The following is a 20,131-nucleotide window of genomic DNA, read 5'->3' as shown; positions in this document are numbered from 1 at the left end:
TTTTTTTTTTTTTTTTTTTTTTTTTTTTTTTTGCAGAGCACCCTATAGGACTACGAGGATGAAGTTGTGTGACAGTCTCTATCTTAGGCACATGCAAAGAGTTGCCTCTCACAGGCCAGGCAGGTGAAAGCAGGAGAAATTGCCAATCCCTTGGAACAGATAAAAGACATTTCAAAGCAGAGGCTGATATGAGAGACCATCATTTAAAAAATCATGTCAGAGTTTGCTTTGAAGTTGTTTTTTTCTTAGTGGACATTAAGTACAAACAAAATACAGCTTGAAATGGACAGCAGTTTAGAACTAACTGAAAATAGAAAAGGTAGCAGTTCTTCAGGGGTTGTGTTTTCGTAGTTATCTTCATGGAATTTATTTTCATGTTTTTTGTCCTAGAATCTGGACTCAAAGTTGAAGTGTTCTCAGTTGACTAAAATAAAAGGCAGAGTGTCCTGACTGTGGAAATTACAAAACCAAGACCGTAAGCTCCGTGAGGTCAAGCCTGTGCCTGTCGTATTCACGGCTGTATCCCTGTCTCCTCTGACAGTACCTGACACGCAGGCGCACTACGTACGTATGTGCTGCATTAACGAATACGTGAATGGGTAGAACGAAACAGACTCCAGGATAAGCAGATGGCTCAGAAGAACACACTCCCTCGGAAGGCAAGGGAATTGGGTCAGATAATCATCTGAACTTCATTCTTTCTTCTACTCTGAATCCACAGGCCACCTCGAATGTAGATTTTAAAAAGACTTCCCTTGTTCTCTTGGGGCACCTGGGTGGTTCAGTTAGTTAAGTGTCCGACTCTTTTTTTTTTTTAAGATTTTATTTATTTGAGAGAAAGAGAGAGAGCGAGAGCGTGCACACTAATGGGGGTGGAGGAGAGGGAGAGGGAGAAGCAGGGCAGGCTCCCCGGCGAACAAGGAGCCTCATGAAGGTCTCAATCCCAGGATCTTGGGATCATGACCTGAGCCAAAGGCAGACGCTTAACAGACTGAGCCACCCAGGCGCCCCATGTGTCTGACTCTTGATTCACCCAGGCGTCCCACATGTCTGACTTATGATCTCAGGATCATGAGATCGAGCCCAACATCGGGCTCTGCACTGGGCATGGAGCCTACTTAAGATTCTCTCTCTCCTTCTCCCTCTGCCCCCCCCTCTAAAAAATAGATTAAAAAAAAAAACAAAAAAACTCCTCTTCAGTCTTTTCAGACTGTTATTTTCTGATGGTACAGCCTCCCAGGCAGCTTGGATGTACTTTACCAATGACTGGTTACAGAGTGACAGAGCTAGTTTCTCTCAAATCAACACCCCAATCCACCCCCCTACAGGGGTCTGGCTGCCTGGAGAAGAGCAGGTGCAGAAAGTCTTGATGCAGTACCCAAGGGCAGGCAAAGAACTCTCGCCTGACCTCAGGGGACCTCTAGTGTTCTCACCCTGGCTTCTACCCTAGGAAGAATTAGAATCCCTCTACAACACAGTGGAAAGTCATCTTTGATTTAGAAGAAGGGAATGCTGTCAATTCTGCATTACCAGGAGATGGAAATAAGGGACATACATCTGTATAACACATCTTGAAGAAATTGTGACTGCCTATGGTGAAATAATAGATGGACTATTTTGGCTAAATTTTACACTAGGTAAAATAACTGTATTAAAACAATACAGTTCATTATCAACTACCTGTGACCTTTGGACTCACACCTTTCAGATTCCATAAATGCTATCATAGTAATGACAAAAAAAAAAAACAAAAAACAAAACACCCAACCTATTTCTTCAACTTCACCTGCAAGGAATAACATATTTTCACGTATCAGCAGCAGTTAATCATGAATCACTGTGAACATTAAAAGTGAAATAATAGTCAAAACTCCATTAATTCATGGTGTTGCTAACCTGAAGTTTACCATTTGTCTGGCCACCTAGAAAGTAAAGAGTATATAAATGCAATTACAGGTAGTCTCTCTTCATCTACTAAAAAAGAACCAACTATTTTTAAACATTTTGGAAGCACTCAGTTATTTCCAAACGATGGGCCTAATTTAGGCTTCGCCCTTACTTATTCCTGTAGGAGGTTCCTCGAGATCTCTGGAGGTCAGCTCTGCAGCCGCGGTGAATAAACGCTTGACCCTGGACCCGGAGCTGAATTTCAGTGTCAACTCTACCACTTTCTAGCTCTATCTCCCATACATGGTATTGCACTTCCCTAAGCCTCAGTTTCTCTTTTATAAAATGGGGCGAATAGTACTTACCTCCTAGGGTTGTTAAGATGATGAGTTAATTCATACAATGCATCTGGCCTATAGTAAGTGCTTAATAAACATTAGCTGTGACTATTATTGTTAAAAGCTGTCTAGATGGATGCATGTCCTAGGGGATAACTAGGAATTTCGGTCCCCTGGTAACGCTGATGGGCTTCCTGCAGTTAGTCACCACCAGTGAGACTCCCCTTGTGTTAAAACGAGCAGGGGGTAGAGGTGGGCCACACCGACTGGGGCTTGTTCACCATTTCTCCATCCCTCTACTTACGGGCTTAAGATAGGCGACGTTGCTGTGACGAATGTCATTCAAGAGCTGATCTCTGGGAGTCATTTCCACCAGCGGGGGTGGCCTATTTCTCGGCACCGGTTTGAGCGTTCTGATGACATCTTTGAGGTTGGTCTTCTCCGGTGGTTCTCTGGCCTCGGGCATCCGAGATTTGCGTTGGATCCTCTTCAGCTTCACCACTCGGAAGGAGTCAGGGTCCGTCTGGTACTTCGGAGGCTGTGACGGCTGCTTCATTTCATTCTGTCGACCGAAGGGGGCCGCTTGGGGGTTGGGAGGCTGAAGAGGAGGCTGGAGGAACTCCTGCATCCTGGGGTCGGGCATGGGTCCTCCCAACCTCTCCCACATTCCAGGTGGCAGCCCCAACCCGTTCTCCAACATGGCGATCAACTTCCTCTGCTCCTTGAGCTGCTGCTGCTTTTGTTCCTCTTGTCTTTTCTGCCTTTGCTTGTCCTGATTCCTGGTGAGCAGATTGGTTACCACCATTCTGGGACCTGGGAGCTCAAAATGGTAGCCCATCTTCAGGAGAGTGGTGTTCGCCTTTAGCAGCCTGGATATTTCCATTTCGGCATGGTGGCCCAGCATGTGTCTTTGATTGTGAAACCGAAGTTCGGTGAGCGTCTCGTTGAACTGGAGGCACCTCATGATGGCCACGATTCCTTTACCTGTGATGAAATTGGACTCGATGTTGAGAGTGGTAATGCTCCTATTTTCCCGCAGCATGTTGGCCAAGGCGAACGCCATGTTCTCATCCGCGCCCACGTTGGCTAAACTGAAGGTTTTGACGTGTTTGTTTTTCTTCATTGCGTTGACAAAGTCCAGTAACATCTCCTTGGGGATGTTTTCAATGTTGTTCAGGTTGAGCTCCTTCATGTCAGGGTCATTCTGTCTAACGCGCCTTAAGCTCCCGTCCAGGTCTGTTTGGTTTCCCGAAGGCCTTGCACTTACCTTTAGAAAACTCGTATCTAGGGCTAACTTCTTGGAATCTAATTTTGATATTTTTTTCTCACTTTTTCCTTGGGCCTCTGGTCTGTCTTTCTGTTCTCCACATGGCTTCTTAGCTACTTGTGGGCAGCTGCTCTCACCGTTTCTGATCTGCTCCTTTACCCCGCCTTGCACTCCTCTTTGTGGCTTCTCCACGCTCTCTTCGCTGTCGTCTTCTCCTTCCTCATCTTCATCCTCGTCATCTTCATCCTCATCATCTTCGTCCTCGTCATCCTCGTCCTCATCATCCTCGTCTTCTTCATCTTCTTCACCATCAGCATCGTCGGTTTTCTGGACATTGTTGCTGCCCTTTGATTCTCTTCTATTTGCAGCTATTTCATTGTTGAGCTTTTCTTTTAAATACTGGGACACACTTTTGTTACTTTTGCCTACTTCTTCATGCTGCTCTTGAGGGCCCACCTAAAAGAAGAGGTTTATGAGGGTTAGGACACGTGGCAATGGAGAAACAGGAAACAGAGCAGTTGCTACCGGAAATAAGAGATTTACTAGGAAGTAAAGCAAATAAATGGTGTGTATAGTATTCCATTTGTGTGTGTATGCATATAAATATATAAAAACACATATACAACATATAAGAGCTTATAAATGTACAGGAAAAACAAGTCTGTTATGACGTTTACCCGATTAGTAGTTCTCTCTTAGGAAGAGAGGAAACCATTAAGGTATAACTGGGAAGGGAGCGGGACCTGGCGGGCTCAGTCAGTGCAGCATGTGACTCCTGATCTCAGGGTTGTGAGTTCAAGCCCCACTTTGGGTGTAGAGATTACTTTAAAAATAAAATCTTAAAAAAAAAACATAACTGGAGAAAGGATGCATTTTGGGGGATTTTGTTTTTACATTATGTAATTCTAAAGTGTTTGAGTGTTTTCTAAGAACAAAATACACATATTAGTTTTGTAAGCAAATATAATCTAAATAAAGGTGAACTTTTATAGTCATACTACAGATACTTACAAACACACATTTTTTTGGTTGTGTTTATCTCATTCCATATGGTAAAATGAAACCTAATTTTGTTTTTGGATTCTGTATTGTTTTTTAAAATGGTGTTCAATTCTAGAAGTGGTCCAAAAATTATTTGCTTTGAAAACCTTATGGAGTTATCTATCAGTACACTGAAGTCTTTGTTTTACATATAGCCAAATAGGCATTTTTGTGTTCGATACTTCTGGGTTACACAATTTACTTATTGCCCTAAACAAAATTTACATTCCCAGCATACCTGATAATCTAGTACAATGTGTATGTCAACTTTCCCTGGAAATGTAACATATTATGGGGAAAATGAGAGCACTTTGATACTCTGAAATATAATAAAGACCTAGACTTGGATTTTTTGTCTCCTTGGCTCTATGACAACAGCTCTGACTGCCCCAAGAACAGGATCATGAGTCCAGTTTCTTTTGAAACAAAGTGTCTAGGGGGCAGTGCCAGCTACAAAAGAGGGCGGGATTATACAGATATTTAGAAACAATTGCCTAGTCTAGAAAGGAAATCGGCAGTCTCTAAACAATGATGTTTATTAGATTCTTGCCTGTCAGTTAGTGTGCTTTCCTATACCGCATGTGTACCTCACAGGTGTCATTTCAAAAGCTGGCGTAGCATTTTCAAGCAAGAACCTGATCTTCTTGCTTACAACATATGTAGGTTGGAAGTGACGGTTGACAGCAGTCATCCTAACCACCTTAAAGCCTTCCCCTCTGCATTTTTCATCTGTCCCAGCAGGGGGAGCCAACCATCAAGTTGTTTAAATTATACCAAGGGACGACAAAGTGTTCAAAGTACCCACTTTTCTTTTTCTGGAATTTGCATTCAGATAGAATTGGGTTTTACTCCAACTGTATAATATATTCACTCCAAATATCCGCAGATTGTACCTTAAACTCCAACCTGACCAAACTAGCAATTTCTTAAGTTTAGTACACATTTAGACCAGTTTATAAGTTTCCTTAATTACAGCCCCCGTGATAGCAATGTGACAAGACATACCTGTATCCGCAGGCATAAGTAAAAGAGTCTTTACCTGCGGGGATCTTGGTCTTCTTTGGCTGTGTCATTTTTAAGTGGAACATCAAGAAAAAGTATGCTGATATACAATAGATTCATAGATTCAACCACAATTCTAGTGTTCGTATAAGAAATATATTTCAGAAAGAACTTTTACAACTGTTTAATAGCTGTCAATTTCTAAATGTATTACTGATACCATATAAACTGTGTTAATATGGAATTTTTTTTGGTTTTAACTTGGTTGAACTGCAGGTTATGTGGCAGGACTTGAGAAGGGCTCGGACGCCCTTGCAGTTGTACGTGAAATACTGCCAATGAATGTATAAGCAGAAGGAGGGGGACAGAGCTTTCATCAGCTTTTCAGAGCAGCCTTAAAAGCCTTCAAAAAAGGAGTTAAGGACAAATGGTAATAGTTTATGAGTTAATGCATTAAGTACCACGTCTGTAGAATCAGGCTTTCCCATACAGTGAGCCCCACAGCCATTTTTTTTTTTTTAAGAGAGATATTTACAAGAAAACTACCACTTTTCCTTCCCAGTTATACCATGTAAGTGTTTCAGGAAGTTCCAATCCGGCACCAGATTAAATGCTATGATTTAATCTAGCAGTGGCAACAAAACAAGGCCAAACACGAAGTCTTGAGAAATGACAGTTGCCCCATGGACACCTGTCGCTGGGGCCCAGGCAGCCGTTTCTCTGCTGTATACAAATCCCTGATTACCTGGGACGGCACAAAGGTGACAGGGACACGTTCGTCTTCCAGCATGCGTCTGGATGCCTTTTGCCAATACATGTAATCCATAAGAGACTTATGGTCAAAGTTTCCCGTGGGCGGCTTGTCCGTCTGATCCTTCTGAATCATTCCTACAGGAAGCCTGGGGTCAGGGGCCATCACTTCCATTTCCGACTGCAGTTTTCTCAGCTCTTCAGGGGACAAGTTGGCCAAGATTGCATCTTCATCAATCTCCTCATCAAAGAGTTCTTCTTGATCTGAATTCCTGCTGTGTTCTGACATGATTGTTTTTTCCTATAGTTTTCTCTGTTACTAGAAAAGGAGAAATAATCAAAGACTCCCAGAATAATCAAAAACTCTCAAGGAATTCCCCCAGTGAAAAAGCATTCCAGGCTCACAGTACTTAAAGAGATTTTCCCCCCTGAGGATCCCAGTGGCGTGTGCTGAGCAGCTAGGGGGGACTGCAGCTAAGCTCACGCCGTATCTATATTAAGCAGGGTTTGGCTGGATAGGGTCAGTTTATGAAAGCACTGTGCTGCTCTCATTTTGGCAACTTGAGTCAGCTGTGCAAATCCATCTGACATTTCAGCGCAGCTGCTGAGGTCTGCCAGTGAGTAACAGGTCTAGAGAACCTCTACGGGAATAAAATCAGTGCTCTTCCTCTATACTGTCGTACCCGAGTGCATGCAGCCCATACCCACACAGCCCAGCACTACAGGGGAGACCGCTTCTTTTTATTTAGATCACTAAAGCAACTTACAAGATTTTGGAAAGAAGATCGACCCAGCGACTGGAGTTCTGAAGGGAAAACTTCACTTGCGGGTGAAACTGAAGCTCTCAGGGCTTCCCTCTTCCCTCCAGTGTGACACTGGAAGCAAACCGGCACACAGCAGAGCAGAAGTCTGGCTATGTTACTCATTCCCTGCGTAAGCTGAACCTTTGCAAGATGTCCTTATCTTCATCGAGATCCTGTGATCTAACAGATGGGGAAAACCAGCGCTTGAATTTCCACTATAAGCGAGGAGTTTAATATTTTAAATAATTTGTTTCTCTTACTAAGTATCCATTAAGCTAGGATAAATTGAAGTGGATCACAAATGAAATGGAACAAACCCCAAACTGGTGAAGTGCTGGAAGAAACCACGAGAGGGTATTTTTTTTTTTAATACTCTCAGAGGACAGTATTTGTCTAAATGACAAATGCACATTTTTTTGACCCAGCAATTCCTCTTTTGGGAATGTATCCTACAGATATACTGTAGATAGGGGTGAAATGACAGGTGCACAGAATTATTCAACAGAACCATATAGAACAGTATGTACTGTATGGTGACTAACATAATAAAAAATCATTAAATAAAAAAAAAGAACAGTATGTATTATATGCTGTTATCTGTACGATAAGGGGTAAAAGAATATAGGCATATATACACAGATTTTATCAACATAACAGATCCTTGGAAAGATATACAAAAAACCATTACCCTCAGTACTTTTGGAGAGAGGAGCAGCTTGTCTGGGAAATCGGGCTAGGAAAGATCTTATTACTGTATACCCTTTCATAATTGCCAGCTTTGGGACTTCATGAACATAATGCTTAGTCAAGCACTTAATGTTCATTTCAATGCTTATTCAATGCTTATTTGTACACTTATTGTACAAAAATTAAGATAACACAGGGAAGTATAAAGAAAATAAAATTTCCCCCTTATGTCACCATTAAGAGCTACCACTATTAATATTTTGGTTCATTATTCCAGTCCATTCTTCCAGGCATATGAACTAAATATTCTTTTGTCATCTGTTTTTTTTTTTTTTTTTGGCTTACAAAATCAGGATTTTTCCATAGCATTTTTACTACTATTACATAATGTTTAATAGCTCTCTGTTAAGACTCCTTATATGAATATACCATAATTTATGTAAGCAATCCCCAATTGTTGAAGATTTGGACTGTTTTCAATTCTCACACGCACGAGGAGTTCTTTTTTTTTTTTTTTAACAATAATCACAACAGACATTTATTTAAAGTAGTACATTTGCAGCTCAGATAGTTCTGAATTGTACATTTCAGGTTTACTCAACTTAAAAAGTTTGAGGGCACCTGCAACCACAAATTTCAACTTCATGATTATTTCTTTGCCCATTCTTCTCTCTCTTTTCTTTCCCGAATAACTTCTTTCAGATATGGTTCAAGGTAGAATTTATCCTCCTCATATTTTGTCCACTGCTCTTTAGGCAAGATCTGATGCCTCATGGTCAGGTCCAGTGCCCTCTTAATGCGAAACATCCTCTCGTTATAAAGGTTCTCAGGAAGCCTTCTTATGGATTCTTTCACATCATCATTCTCATGTACTGTATCATCTCGCATCAACCCCAGTTTATTGAACCCTGCAGCATTGTAATACCATTTTCGAATACCCTCCAGCCACCGGCCTGATGCTGCAACGCTAGGCCTGCTCGCCATTTTGACCCCGCACAAGGAGTTCTTTAATAAACATCCCCTATAGTAATAATTATACATGTGTAAGGTTATTTCCTTAGGGTAAGGTGAATACATTCTAAGAAGTGCAATTGCTGGGTCCAAGATTATGAAGAAAGGGAAGGCTTTTCATATGCCTAAGTGATCTGCTCAATATTTTTGCAAATCATCCCCAATACAGATATATATTGAATTATTTGCAGGTTACATATATAACTATTCTAATATATCACTTATAGATATTTATAATACACATGATCAAATATTCTTAAGTGTATAATATTCATAATCATAAATGTTAATTTTTGGCATATGTTTTGTTATACACACACACACACACATACAGCTATATAACAAAACATAGGCAGAAAAATCAAATGTGAGAAGTTTTAAATGGATGTTCTAATGTTTTCTTCCTATCCCAGTTATTTATTTTGAACACCCCAAGGTTGAGAAGCTTTTCACAGATATGGCTAAATGACTCCCAAGAAATTTATTACCAATTTACTTGAATGTTCATGTTTAAAGTAAAGAACACACGTGTTTAGTGACAACACAGCATTGGCCTCCTGCCTGTCAGGTCTTCCTACTGTCCCTTAAAAGGGACAGAGGGGCATGGCTTCAGGGGGCAGAGAGGTAGACCACTTTGCAGATAACTCATTTACCAACCATCATCTCATAGACTTCGTGTGACGGTGGTCTAAAGAGACTTGACCAAGAAGAGTTTTGTGTTCAAGGTGGTTTGGGAAATGTGAAGTTCTGCTTTTGCCTTTTAGAGAACTGTATAGCACCTGAGTTCTTCAACACTCTGAGAACTCACACAAAAGAAACCGATTTATTTAACCCGATATTCCCCAACCTCATTTAATTCATGCCTCCCCATCTCCACAAAAAAGTAATTTATTAATATCCTGTGCAATTAACTTTCCAAAATGCATACTTTGGGGCATACTAATCTAAATATGAAAGAGAAAGACCTGGCATCAGTCTGCTGGATTCATGTTCCAGCTGAACTCTTTAGTGACTATGTCCTATTGGACAACTTAGCCCAATTACCTCATAGTATAAATGGGATCCGAGAATAATAGTTACCATATGCAATTATTGAGAGAACGACGTGAGGTTATATATAGATACACAAATCAAGTAGGATTGTGCATGGCGCAGAGCAAGCCCTCAGTAAGTGTTAAATATTACTAGTCTCATCTTTCATAGATAACCACAGAAACATTTAAAGAAAAACAAAGGCAATTATAAAATGCAACACATTTTATAAACCACTTCCATGAGAGAAACAATTATATTCATGCCAATCAACAAAAGGCTTGAAAAAAGTCTTGCTTTTATAGAAGGCAAGAGGCTTTTAGATGGGACTGTGTATGAGGAAAATAGAACACCACCATTTGCATGTTAATATACAGCTCTCCCAAGAAAATGATCTGAATTGTTGCTTGTAAGTTTCAGGTTTAAATTCTCTTCTGGTGACCAAACAGTTGTGATGCTCAAAAGCAGACTGAAGAACGCTGTAAGGGGCGCTCTTTCAGCCGACTTCCATCCTGCTGATGAGTCCAGGAAGCAAGTACGTCTCTCCCAGCTGCTTCCGCTGTGCATTTTACTCATATGCTGACAGAGAGGGTTTTGCTGGTGTAATTAGCCTCATTTGACACACAGATGATTGAGTTGTGCTTTCTCTTAACGATGTTGTGCAGCTGCCACGTCAGCAGCGTCTCCCATCAGAATCCAACCAGCGTACCCAAAGGAAGCAGCTAGCTGTGGGACTACTGAGTTTTCTAGCCAGGTAGGGCGTCACAGATCAGAATGTCTGGAGGAAGTTACAGAGTACACTGATGCCCCAGGGCCCAACCAGAAGCCACCCAACCAGACTTCTCTGGTTTAGGTTCAGGAATCTGTATTTTTTTTTGAAAGCTCTCTGCGTGATTCGGATGTATAAATAATCATGGGAATCACAGGGCTATTGCAAGCCGCCCATTTTACAGATCAGGCTCAGATAACTTAAGGAACTGCATTTGATGAAGTTCACAACACACTACCCCCAAATACAGCACCTTGGAGTGTGGAATATTTTAAGCTGAAGGTGTTTCAGAAAAGGCAGGGGCAGGAAGGACTCTCTGACCTCTCCTTCCCTGCGCTCAAGCAGGTCCTAAGACCCCACCTGGGAGGTGCCCTCCCTTTACACAGACCAAAGGAGCATCCCTAGCTCGTGAGACAGGACTCCAGGAGGAATCCAAACGGACAAGCCTTGCTCAGTTTCCCCCAGTTTACTACCCATCACATGTTTTTCCATGATTTTCTACTTTTCATTAAACTTAGCATGAGATCACTCAGGTTTAATAATTCTTGGGGTATTCATTTCCATATGAAGGCTCCTGTGTCATGTAAAACTTCTCTTAAGTACATTTGTATGCTTTTCTTTTGTTGATCTGTCTTTTGTCAATTTACAGGGTCTCAGCTGGAGAACCATGAAGGTAGTAAGAAAATATTTTTCTCCTCGCCTACACTAGGCATGTCCACTGGGCACTTCAGTTAGTTCATCTGCAAAAGTGGGATGATAATTGTACCTACTTTAGGATTTTTTTTTAAAAAGAGATTTTAAAAAAGATTTTATTTATTTCAAGAGAGAGAACGTACGCACACAATGGAGGGGGGAAGGGGCAGAGGGAGAGGGAAAAGCAGGCTCCCTGCTCAGCAGGAAGCTCCATGTGGGGCTTGATCTCAGAACCCTGGGATCATGACCTGAGCCGAAGGCAGCCGCTTAACCACAGACGCTTAACCAACTGAGTGAGCCACCCAGGAGCCCCCAGCGGCTTTAGGATTTTTGAAAAACCAAATGATACAATCCATGGTAAACAATTATTTAACATTAATTATTATTATTATATTTTCACAAATAAATTGTATGAATTTTTTCTGCCTAGAAAGTGCCTCATCCCTAACAAATATTGTTCAAGACCGACATAAATGGCTGTTTGGTTTTATTCTTTCCCAGCAGCACGGAGAATACATGTAAAAGAAATATGTAAAGCTTGAGACATTTATGAAAAGTCCTGCTGGTAAAAGGAAGCACTGCTTCCTTTGATCCTCTTATTTTTCCGTCCCACATTCATTCAGGATGAGAAAACGATGGCTAAGCCACATCCTCCTTCAGCCCCCAGCACTAGCTGTAAATGAACATGACTTCTATAAATGGTTTCCAAATGTTACTAAATAAATCAGTTCTGTCCTGTTTATGGCACCCTGTTCTCTTATGCAATTCCATCTGGATCACCAGCATTCTGCTCACTGGCTGCAAATTGCCCGAAGACTTTGGGAGAGCAAAATAAATGCCTGGCGCTCTCCTCAAATTTCCCTGACCCATGGTTGCATTGCCTCAGGTTGGACTCCTAAATTTTCGAGGCAAGTGTTTCTCTACAGCCAAAATATCCAGCCTCTTTTGCTTTTACCAGACCCCAGAGTAGCTTGAATTACGAGAGGATATTTACTATTTTATCTTGGTTTATAAGCCATCTCAAAATTGTGAAATTGAATTCATTTGATTTGGGTTTAATTTCAAAGATGAATTAATTCTCTATACTTCTGAAGGGCGAGAGGATGTTATTAAACTACTACTAACACTGCTACTGCATTAAGTATCACCATTACCGCTATTCCCACCAGCATTGCTACTTACTACTGCTACTACTATTCCTCCTATTGTTGCTGCAATGTTTATTACTGTTGCTACTACTATTGCTATTAATATGACAGCTGGCAGCTACTACTACTGCTATTAATTTTATAGCCACTTGGGGCACCTGGATGGCTCAGTTGGTTAAACGACTGGATTTTGGCTCAGGTCATGATCTCAGGGTCATTAGATTGAGCCGTGAATTGAGCTGGTGTCGGTGTTGGGCTCTGTACTCAGCAGAGAGTCTGCTTGAGATTCTCTCCCTCAGCCCCTCTCCTCCCCCCATGTTCTCTGTCTCTCTCAAGTAAATAAATAAAATCTTTTTTTCAATCTTTTTTTTTAAAGATTTTATTTATTTACTTGAGAGAGACAGAGAGCACAAGCAGGGACAGCGGGAGAGGTTGAGGGAGAAATAAGACCCCCGCTGAACAGGGAGCCCGATGCAGGGATCTGATCTCAGGACCCTGGGATCATGACTTGAGCTGAAGGCAGACGCTCAATGGACTGAGCCACCCAGATGCCCCTAAATAAATAAAATCTTTAAAAAAAATTATATAGCCACACCACTAACATTTCTTGAGCGCTTAACATCGCTAAGCCTGGGATAAGTGCTTTGTATCTAATATGGCAATTTCTGCACACAACAATCTTACAAAATGGATACTTTTATGAAACTCATTTTACAGATATTAAAACTGAGGCATGGCATTTGAGCTAAAGACTGACTGCCTCTAAAATTGGGGCTTTTAAGCAGTGTCCTCTGTTACTTCTTTTCAATCCATCGGAAAGGGTATCTCAAGTCCCTAGCTGACTGCAGATTACACAGCACAGAAAGCAAAATTGCTTCTTAGTGCAGATAAAAAAATGGCAAACAATGGTCGATTGTAAGTCATATAATCATCAACAGCAGTACTATCATCACCAAACACTTATTCAGAGTGTTGACTTTGTAAGGATTCCTGGATCAAATTGGCTTAGAGATGGCTGGAGAAAGCTAGAGAGATTGATTGATTGATTTGTCAGAGAGAGAGAGCGCACAAGAGCAAGAGCGTGAGCTGGGGGGGCAGAGGGGGGAGAGGGAGAAGCAGGCTCCCCGCTGAGCAAGGAACCTGATGCGGGACTTGATCCCAGGACCCTGGGATCATGACCTGAGTGGAAGGCAGATGCCTAACTGACTGAGCCACCCAGGTGTCCAAGCTAGAGAGATTTCTTAACCCAAAGTTTAGAACATCCCAATGAGAATTGTGAATTTTTTAAAAAAATTAGGCTACTAGAATTTTAATGAAACTGAAGTCACCCAAGTGATTTGAGGAAAATACAAGAAATGAATAATCCAATCTTTAAACAAATCACACATCAGTGTGAGCCTCCTTTATTAATTTTTGGTAAACATTTAAGATAATTGTGAATTTCTAAATTGAGAAAATAGTCTTTTCCAAACTGATGGCCACAGAAACTCTTTACCACAGGGCATATTATAAGAGTAATGTTCCTCAGGGCACCTGGGTCGCTCAGCTGGTTGAGCCTCCGACTCGGATCTTGGCTCAGGTTATGATCTCAGGGTCGTGAGATCGAGCCCTGCGTTGGGCTCTGTGCTCAGTGCAGGGTCTGCTTGACATGCTTCCTCTTCCCCTCTCCCCATCCACATGCTTGCGAATGGTGTAAATAAATAAATAAAATCTTAAAAAAGAGTAATTTTCCTCATAATGCATTTTGTGACATGTCGATCTAATCAAGTCAAATAAAGAGAACAGAATGTCTGTGTTTACATAGGGGGGAAAAAAAAGCCTGGAAGGAAATACTCTAAAATGTTACAAGTCCAAGTAGAGGCATTACCAATGTTTGTGTTTTGTTTTGTTTTTTTTTTTGATCCATCCTTGTCTACATTTCCAGAATCACAAATCAACGTCGCTTTCACATTTTAAAACACAGATAATAACCCCAGATGACGTTCAAGTTGATTTCAGTATAACTGCCTTAATCTTTTCATTTGGGCTATGAATATCCTGCTAAAACAGGTAAAAAATAAATGCAGGTCTGAGGAGACACACAGAACAAAATACTTTAACCCTTAAATCATCAGCATCTTAGAAAACAACAGATGACAAACTCTGTCATCTGTAAATGCAGCAGGCCAATGTCAAGATTTCCTGTTTCGATACCTCACAAATATGACATTCCCCAACGACTTTGATAAAAGTCCACATTCTCAAAGGCAGAGATATTTTTAAAACTTAAAAACTGAGAGCAAGCCCAAGGTTTCTTGACGGCTGTCGACGACACATTTTGCTATAAGGAGATTTCTTCAATCAAGCTGCAGATTTGCACTTGGTTAAAAGCAAGGGTGAGCGTACAGCATTGTGAATGTACTCAATGCCACTGAACTGTGTACTTACAAATGGCTAATCTGGTAGATTTTATGTTATGTATATTTTACCATCACAACCAAAACTAAGGGTAGCGAAATACATGTAGGTAGCATATGTTTTTTGGAGAGAGCCTCACAACTTCCAGTATTTAAAAGTGTGTTCACAGGCACGTGTCTCCGTTGGTTTAGCATCTGCCATTAGCTCAGGTTGTGATCTCAGGGTCCTGGGATGGAGCTCCACCAGGGTCCCTGCTTGGCGCGGAGTCTGGTTCTCCCCCTGCCCCTCCCCCTGCCCCTCCCCCTGCTTGTATTCTCTCTCAAATAAATAAAATCTTTAAAAAAGAAATAGAAGTGTGTTCACAGAACTATTACAGTGACCTGGAAACAACCTAAATGCCCAACAATGGGGGGCTAATCAAAGTATCTCCTATTCTTACCACCTAATACGTCAAAACCTTTTTAAAAAAATTGATATAAAGCTGTTTTATTATGGAATCTTATCTATAATTTATGGAATGAAAAACACATGTTATTAAATGGCATAATGGGTTAAATTAAAAAAACATATAAATATAATCCACCTATATTTTATATATAAACATAGAAAAAAGTCTGGCAGGATCTATGTCAACATGAAGCAGGGATCCTTGTTTTCTTCTTTAAACATTTCCCAATTATTTGAATTTGGAAGTGCATATGCACTTTTATGATCAGGAAAAAAACATTAAATCATATCTTAAATGTGTATTATTACATAGGTAATATCCTCATAAGGGTCATTTTTCATCATTAAAATGTAGGCTGTTCTGTATGGGCATTATCACGGAGGGGCTAGCATGGCCCCCTGTTTTACTATGTTTAAGTGAAAACTTAAGAATGGGTTACATGTGAAACTAACACAACATTGTAGATTAATTATACTTAAATTTTTTTAAAAAGTGTAAAAAAATGGGGATAATTTTTTTTAAGGGAAAGACAAAAAGTAAATGTGTCAGGGAGTTTAAGTATGTGGGGGGAACCAGCAAAATCAGTATTTTGAACATGTGTTAACTGCAGATTAAGTTAATTTATACATTTTGATAGACTTTTAAAATTTAAGATGTTCAGAAAAATGAAATACAACTTCTCCTTCAAAATAAGTATAAATTATCAAATAAGAAAATGTAAAAAAAAATCTTACAATAGTATAGTTATGGGAATAAACCATAAGATAAACTCCAGCTGGACACAGAGTGTATTTCTGAATGGGAATATAGAACTGTGATGTTCGGAATATGGCATGATTCTAGGGCTCCCACATTTGTTTAACAGAAATTCCAATATAAGAGGGTGGGCGGAATGATGAAACAGCAGCATCTGAGGAGAAATTATTGCTTATTTTCCAGAAATGGAGCAAGAGTTAGGTCCTCTGAAAGTGTTTTCTGAATACTGACCAAACTGGTTTTGAAACATTTAAAACCCTCTGCAGTTTTAAAACACCTGCACCTCACCATACTTAGACAACTTGTAGTAAAACTAGAGAACTTCAAAGAAACTACCGGAGAGAAAAGATATTATCTACAGAACAACAAAAACTAAGAGCGACAGTAGACATCTTATTCATAGTAATGGGTGTTATCGGTCAATAGAGTAATATTGAAATATGCACAGGCGAGAGAATCACCAAATTCAGGGTAGTGGCTCTCTCTAGGCAGAGGGAGAGGAGTAAAAGCAAAAGGTAACCTAGGACTGCAAAGCTAATGACAGTATTTGACTCATTCAAAAACTATCTGAAGCACTGTTGACAGGCATGTCCAGTGGCACAGCCACTCTGGAAAACAATATGGCAGTTCCTCAAAACATTAAAAATGGAACTACCATATGATCTAGCAATCCCACTTTTAGAAGTCTATCCAGAAGAACTGAATGCAGGATCTCAAAGAGATATTCACACATCTATGTTTATGACAGCATATTCACAATAGCCAAGGGGTGGCTATTGAGTCAACCCAAATGTCCATCAAAAGATCAATGGAATAAGAAAAATGTGGTATATCTATATCTATATCTCTCTCTATATATATCTATATCTAATGGAATATTATTCAGCCACATGGAAGAAGGAAATTCTGTCCCATGCTGCAATGTGGATAAAACTTCAGGACGTTATGCTTAGTGAAAAGGCCAGTCACAAAAAAACCCAAATACTGATACTGTATGATTCCACTTATATGAGGCATCTACAGTATTATGTTCATAGAATCAGGGGGTAAAATGGTTGTTGTTAGGGACTGGGGGGAGTAGGAAGCGGGGAGCTGTTTGGTAGATATAGAGTTCCAGTTTTGTAAGATGAAAAATTCGGGAGATGATTTCACAAGAGCATTAATATACTTAACACTATTGAATTATACACTTTAAAATGAATATGATAAAAAAATGATTAAGATCCTAAGTTTTATATTATGTGCTTATAATTTAAAAATATCTTAAAAATTGTTGAATGGAAAATAATTAGATGATCAAGATGAGCCCGCTAATACTTATCAAGTGATATTTGCCAGTGACACATCTGATAGTTAGTACCCAAAATATAGAAAGAACTTATAATATTCAACACCCCCAAAATTAATAATCCAATTAATAAATGGGCAGATGACATGAACATTTTTCCAAAGAAGACACACAGATGGTTGACAGACACTTGAAAAGATGTTCAACGTCACTGATCATCAGGGAAATACAAATCAAAACTACAATGAGACACCACCTCACACCTCTCAGAATGGCTAAAATCAACAACACAAGAAACAATAGGTGTTGGCAAGGATGCAGAGAAAGAGAAACCCTCTTACACTGTCGGTGGGAATGCAAACTGGGGCAGCCGCTCTGGAAAATGGTATGGAGATGCCTCAAAAAGTTAAAAAGAGAGCTACCCTATGACCTAGCAATTGCACTACTAGGTATTTACCTAAAGAATACAAAAATACTAATTTAAGGGGATACATGCACCCCTATGTTTATAGCAACATTATCTACAATAGCCAAATTATGGAAACAGCCCAAGTGTCCTTCGACTGATGAATGGATAAAGACGATGTGGTATATTACTCAGCCATAAAAAAAGAATGAAATCTTACCATGTGCAATGACGTGGATAGAACTAGAGAGTAATATGCTAAGTGAAATACATTAGAGAAAGACAAATACCATATTTCATTCATATGTGGAATTTAAGAAACAAAACAAATGAGCAAAAGTTAACAAAAGAGAGAGACTGGCAAACCAAGAAACAGACTCTTAAGTACAGAGAACAAACTGATAGTTACCAGAGGGGAGGTGGGGGGGGATGGGGGAAACGGGTGATGGAGATTAAAGAGGGAACCTGTGATGAGCCCAGGGTGATGGACAGAAGTGTGGAATCACTATATTGTACACATGAAACCAATACCACACTGCATGTTAACTGGAATTTAAATAAAACTTAAAAAAAAAAGAGGTTCAGTTGGTATGTCAAATAAACATCCAATATAGAAAAGAAAAAGATTCTATTCGTTTTTTCTGAACTACATTACAAAATAAAAAGCCACTTTTTAAAAGACTTGAGGGCATTAAGTGTACCAAGGGAAGGTTGCATAAACAAATCATGGTGTAGGGAAGACCACATCACAATAAAATGAACTGCTCATATTCACAGCAACATGATCAAATTCCAAGAAACTTAGGTGAGTGAAGGAAGCAGACACCAAAGAACACATGCGGTGAGATTCCACTTGTAAAAAGATCAAAAACAAGTAAAGCAAAACCTGAGAGATAGCAGTCATAAGAGCAGTTGTTGGTGGGGGGTGGGGGATTGACTGGAAAGCTGGCCCTGGGGGAATTTCTGGGCTGACAGCTCCCTCTGGATTGGAGTGTTGGTTACATCAGGGAATCTATTTGTCACAACTCATTTATTTGTACATCTAAGATCAAGGCATTGCATTTAAGGCTCATTTCACCTCAATATACAAGTAAAATTTTAAACAAAAGTTAGATTAGAACAACATTATAGGCCATCTACACGTGGAAAAAAGAACCACAACACTATTGGCACCAAATGCCCAAGGACACGAGGCAAAGGGCACTTCAGTGGATTGAAATGCAAGGAGAAATTTAGATACCACAATTCTGTTACTCAGGAAGCATTCATGACATTGGAGAACAGGCCAGAGCTTCGAGAAACTTAAGAAGCATAACCTGAAACCATGTTCAGTGTCTCAAGAATTTTATCAACTCTTACTAAGGTAAAGCCAAGCCTCCTCTTTGGTGTCTTTCCAAAGAAAGGGCTAAAATATATGGTCATTGGAAATAAGTTATTTTTTTCTCTCTTTTGATGTACTTGATTTTCATTATGTAAATCATACAAGTTTATTATAGAAAAAATTGGAACGACAGATCAGCAGAAACAAAAAATTGAAATAACTGGTTAACAGATAGCACCTGTTAACATTTGGGGGGGGTGTGTGTTTGAAACGTTGTGACTTTTTAACATTGTTTCCTGTGTTTTTGATTATGAAGTGAGATTCTGCAAATCTCACTTTGCAAAAACCTGCGGCTGTCTTTACTGGGGAGGAGCCAACAGTTAGATCGTGTAATTAATCATATTTGTCCCTACACTCACTGTGTGATCTTAAACTGTTTTCCTCCCTTTCTCTTCTTCTAAAGATGGGTCTCTTGTCATCTAAGAGAAATTAAGTTTGTCTTTCCAGTGTTACCATTCATGACACGGAATGTGTGCTATTCTTTCAAGGTAGTCGTATTTTTCCATGAGTGGTTTCTTCCTGCAGATATAAAAGCACCTATACCTATACATGGGTATGAAATGTGACCACAAATGGTTATAAAACATGATTTTCAAAATGAACACACCAGAGTTTACAAACCCAAATGAGCATTTTCTTATGCGTAATCTTTTTGATAGGATATATACTTATTTAAATGGTTCTCCCCCTCATTAAAGCATCTCTTCAGTGTCTCTTTGAGAGCAACCATTAGCCTATGGTAGCCTCTGTTAAATATTCTTAATTTGACTATTTTCCATTAGAACACAAGCAATGTGGGGGCACCTGGGTGGCTCAGTTAGTTAACTGTCCAACTTTTCTTTTTTTTTTTTTTTTAAGATTTTATTTATTTATTTGACAGAGAGGCAGCAAGAGAGGGAACACAAGCAGGGGGAGTGGGAGAGGGAGAAGCAGGCTTCCTGCTGAGCAGGGAGCCCAATGCGGGGCTGGATTCCAGGATGCTGGGATCATGGCGTGAGCCGAAGGCAGACGCTTAACGACTGAGCCA

General features: G+C 40.0%; 2 protein-coding genes across 2 annotated transcripts in view; both read right to left on the bottom strand.

Annotated features, from left to right (window-relative positions):
* The window catches only part of LMOD3 (leiomodin 3), a 12,487-nt gene extending 5,752 nt beyond the window's left edge, over positions 1–6,735 (bottom strand). Inside the window, exons 1-2 of the mRNA XM_008703130.2 lie at positions 6,281–6,735; positions 2,530–3,948 (exon numbers count right to left, since the gene is read on the bottom strand). Coding sequence (XP_008701352.2) covers positions 2,530–3,948; positions 6,281–6,574 — 1,713 coding nt within the window. The 5' untranslated portion in view covers positions 6,575–6,735. The remainder of the gene's footprint in view (positions 1–2,529; positions 3,949–6,280) is intronic.
* A 1,560-nt stretch (positions 6,736–8,295) lies between these two features.
* LOC103674244 (cytochrome b-c1 complex subunit 7-like) lies at positions 8,296–8,771 on the bottom strand. Its single transcript, XM_040628145.1, has one exon. The coding sequence runs from the start codon at positions 8,757–8,759 to the stop codon at positions 8,424–8,426; it is 336 nt and encodes a 111-aa protein (XP_040484079.1). The 5' UTR covers positions 8,760–8,771; the 3' UTR covers positions 8,296–8,423.
* Positions 8,772–20,131: the final 11,360 nt, after the last annotated feature.

Source organism: Ursus maritimus, unplaced genomic scaffold (assembly GCF_017311325.1).
Source record: "Ursus maritimus isolate PB19 unplaced genomic scaffold, ASM1731132v1 scaffold_14, whole genome shotgun sequence".
NCBI lineage: Eukaryota > Metazoa > Chordata > Mammalia > Carnivora > Ursidae > Ursus > Ursus maritimus.
This window is presented reverse-complemented; position numbering and strand designations above follow the sequence as displayed.

Bases quoted from the DNA above. Each gene is read 5' to 3' on its own strand.
- LOC103674244 (XM_040628145.1), bottom strand. From the start codon at position 8,759: ATGGCGAGCAGGCCTAGCGTTGCAGCATCAGGCCGGTGGCTGGAGGGT.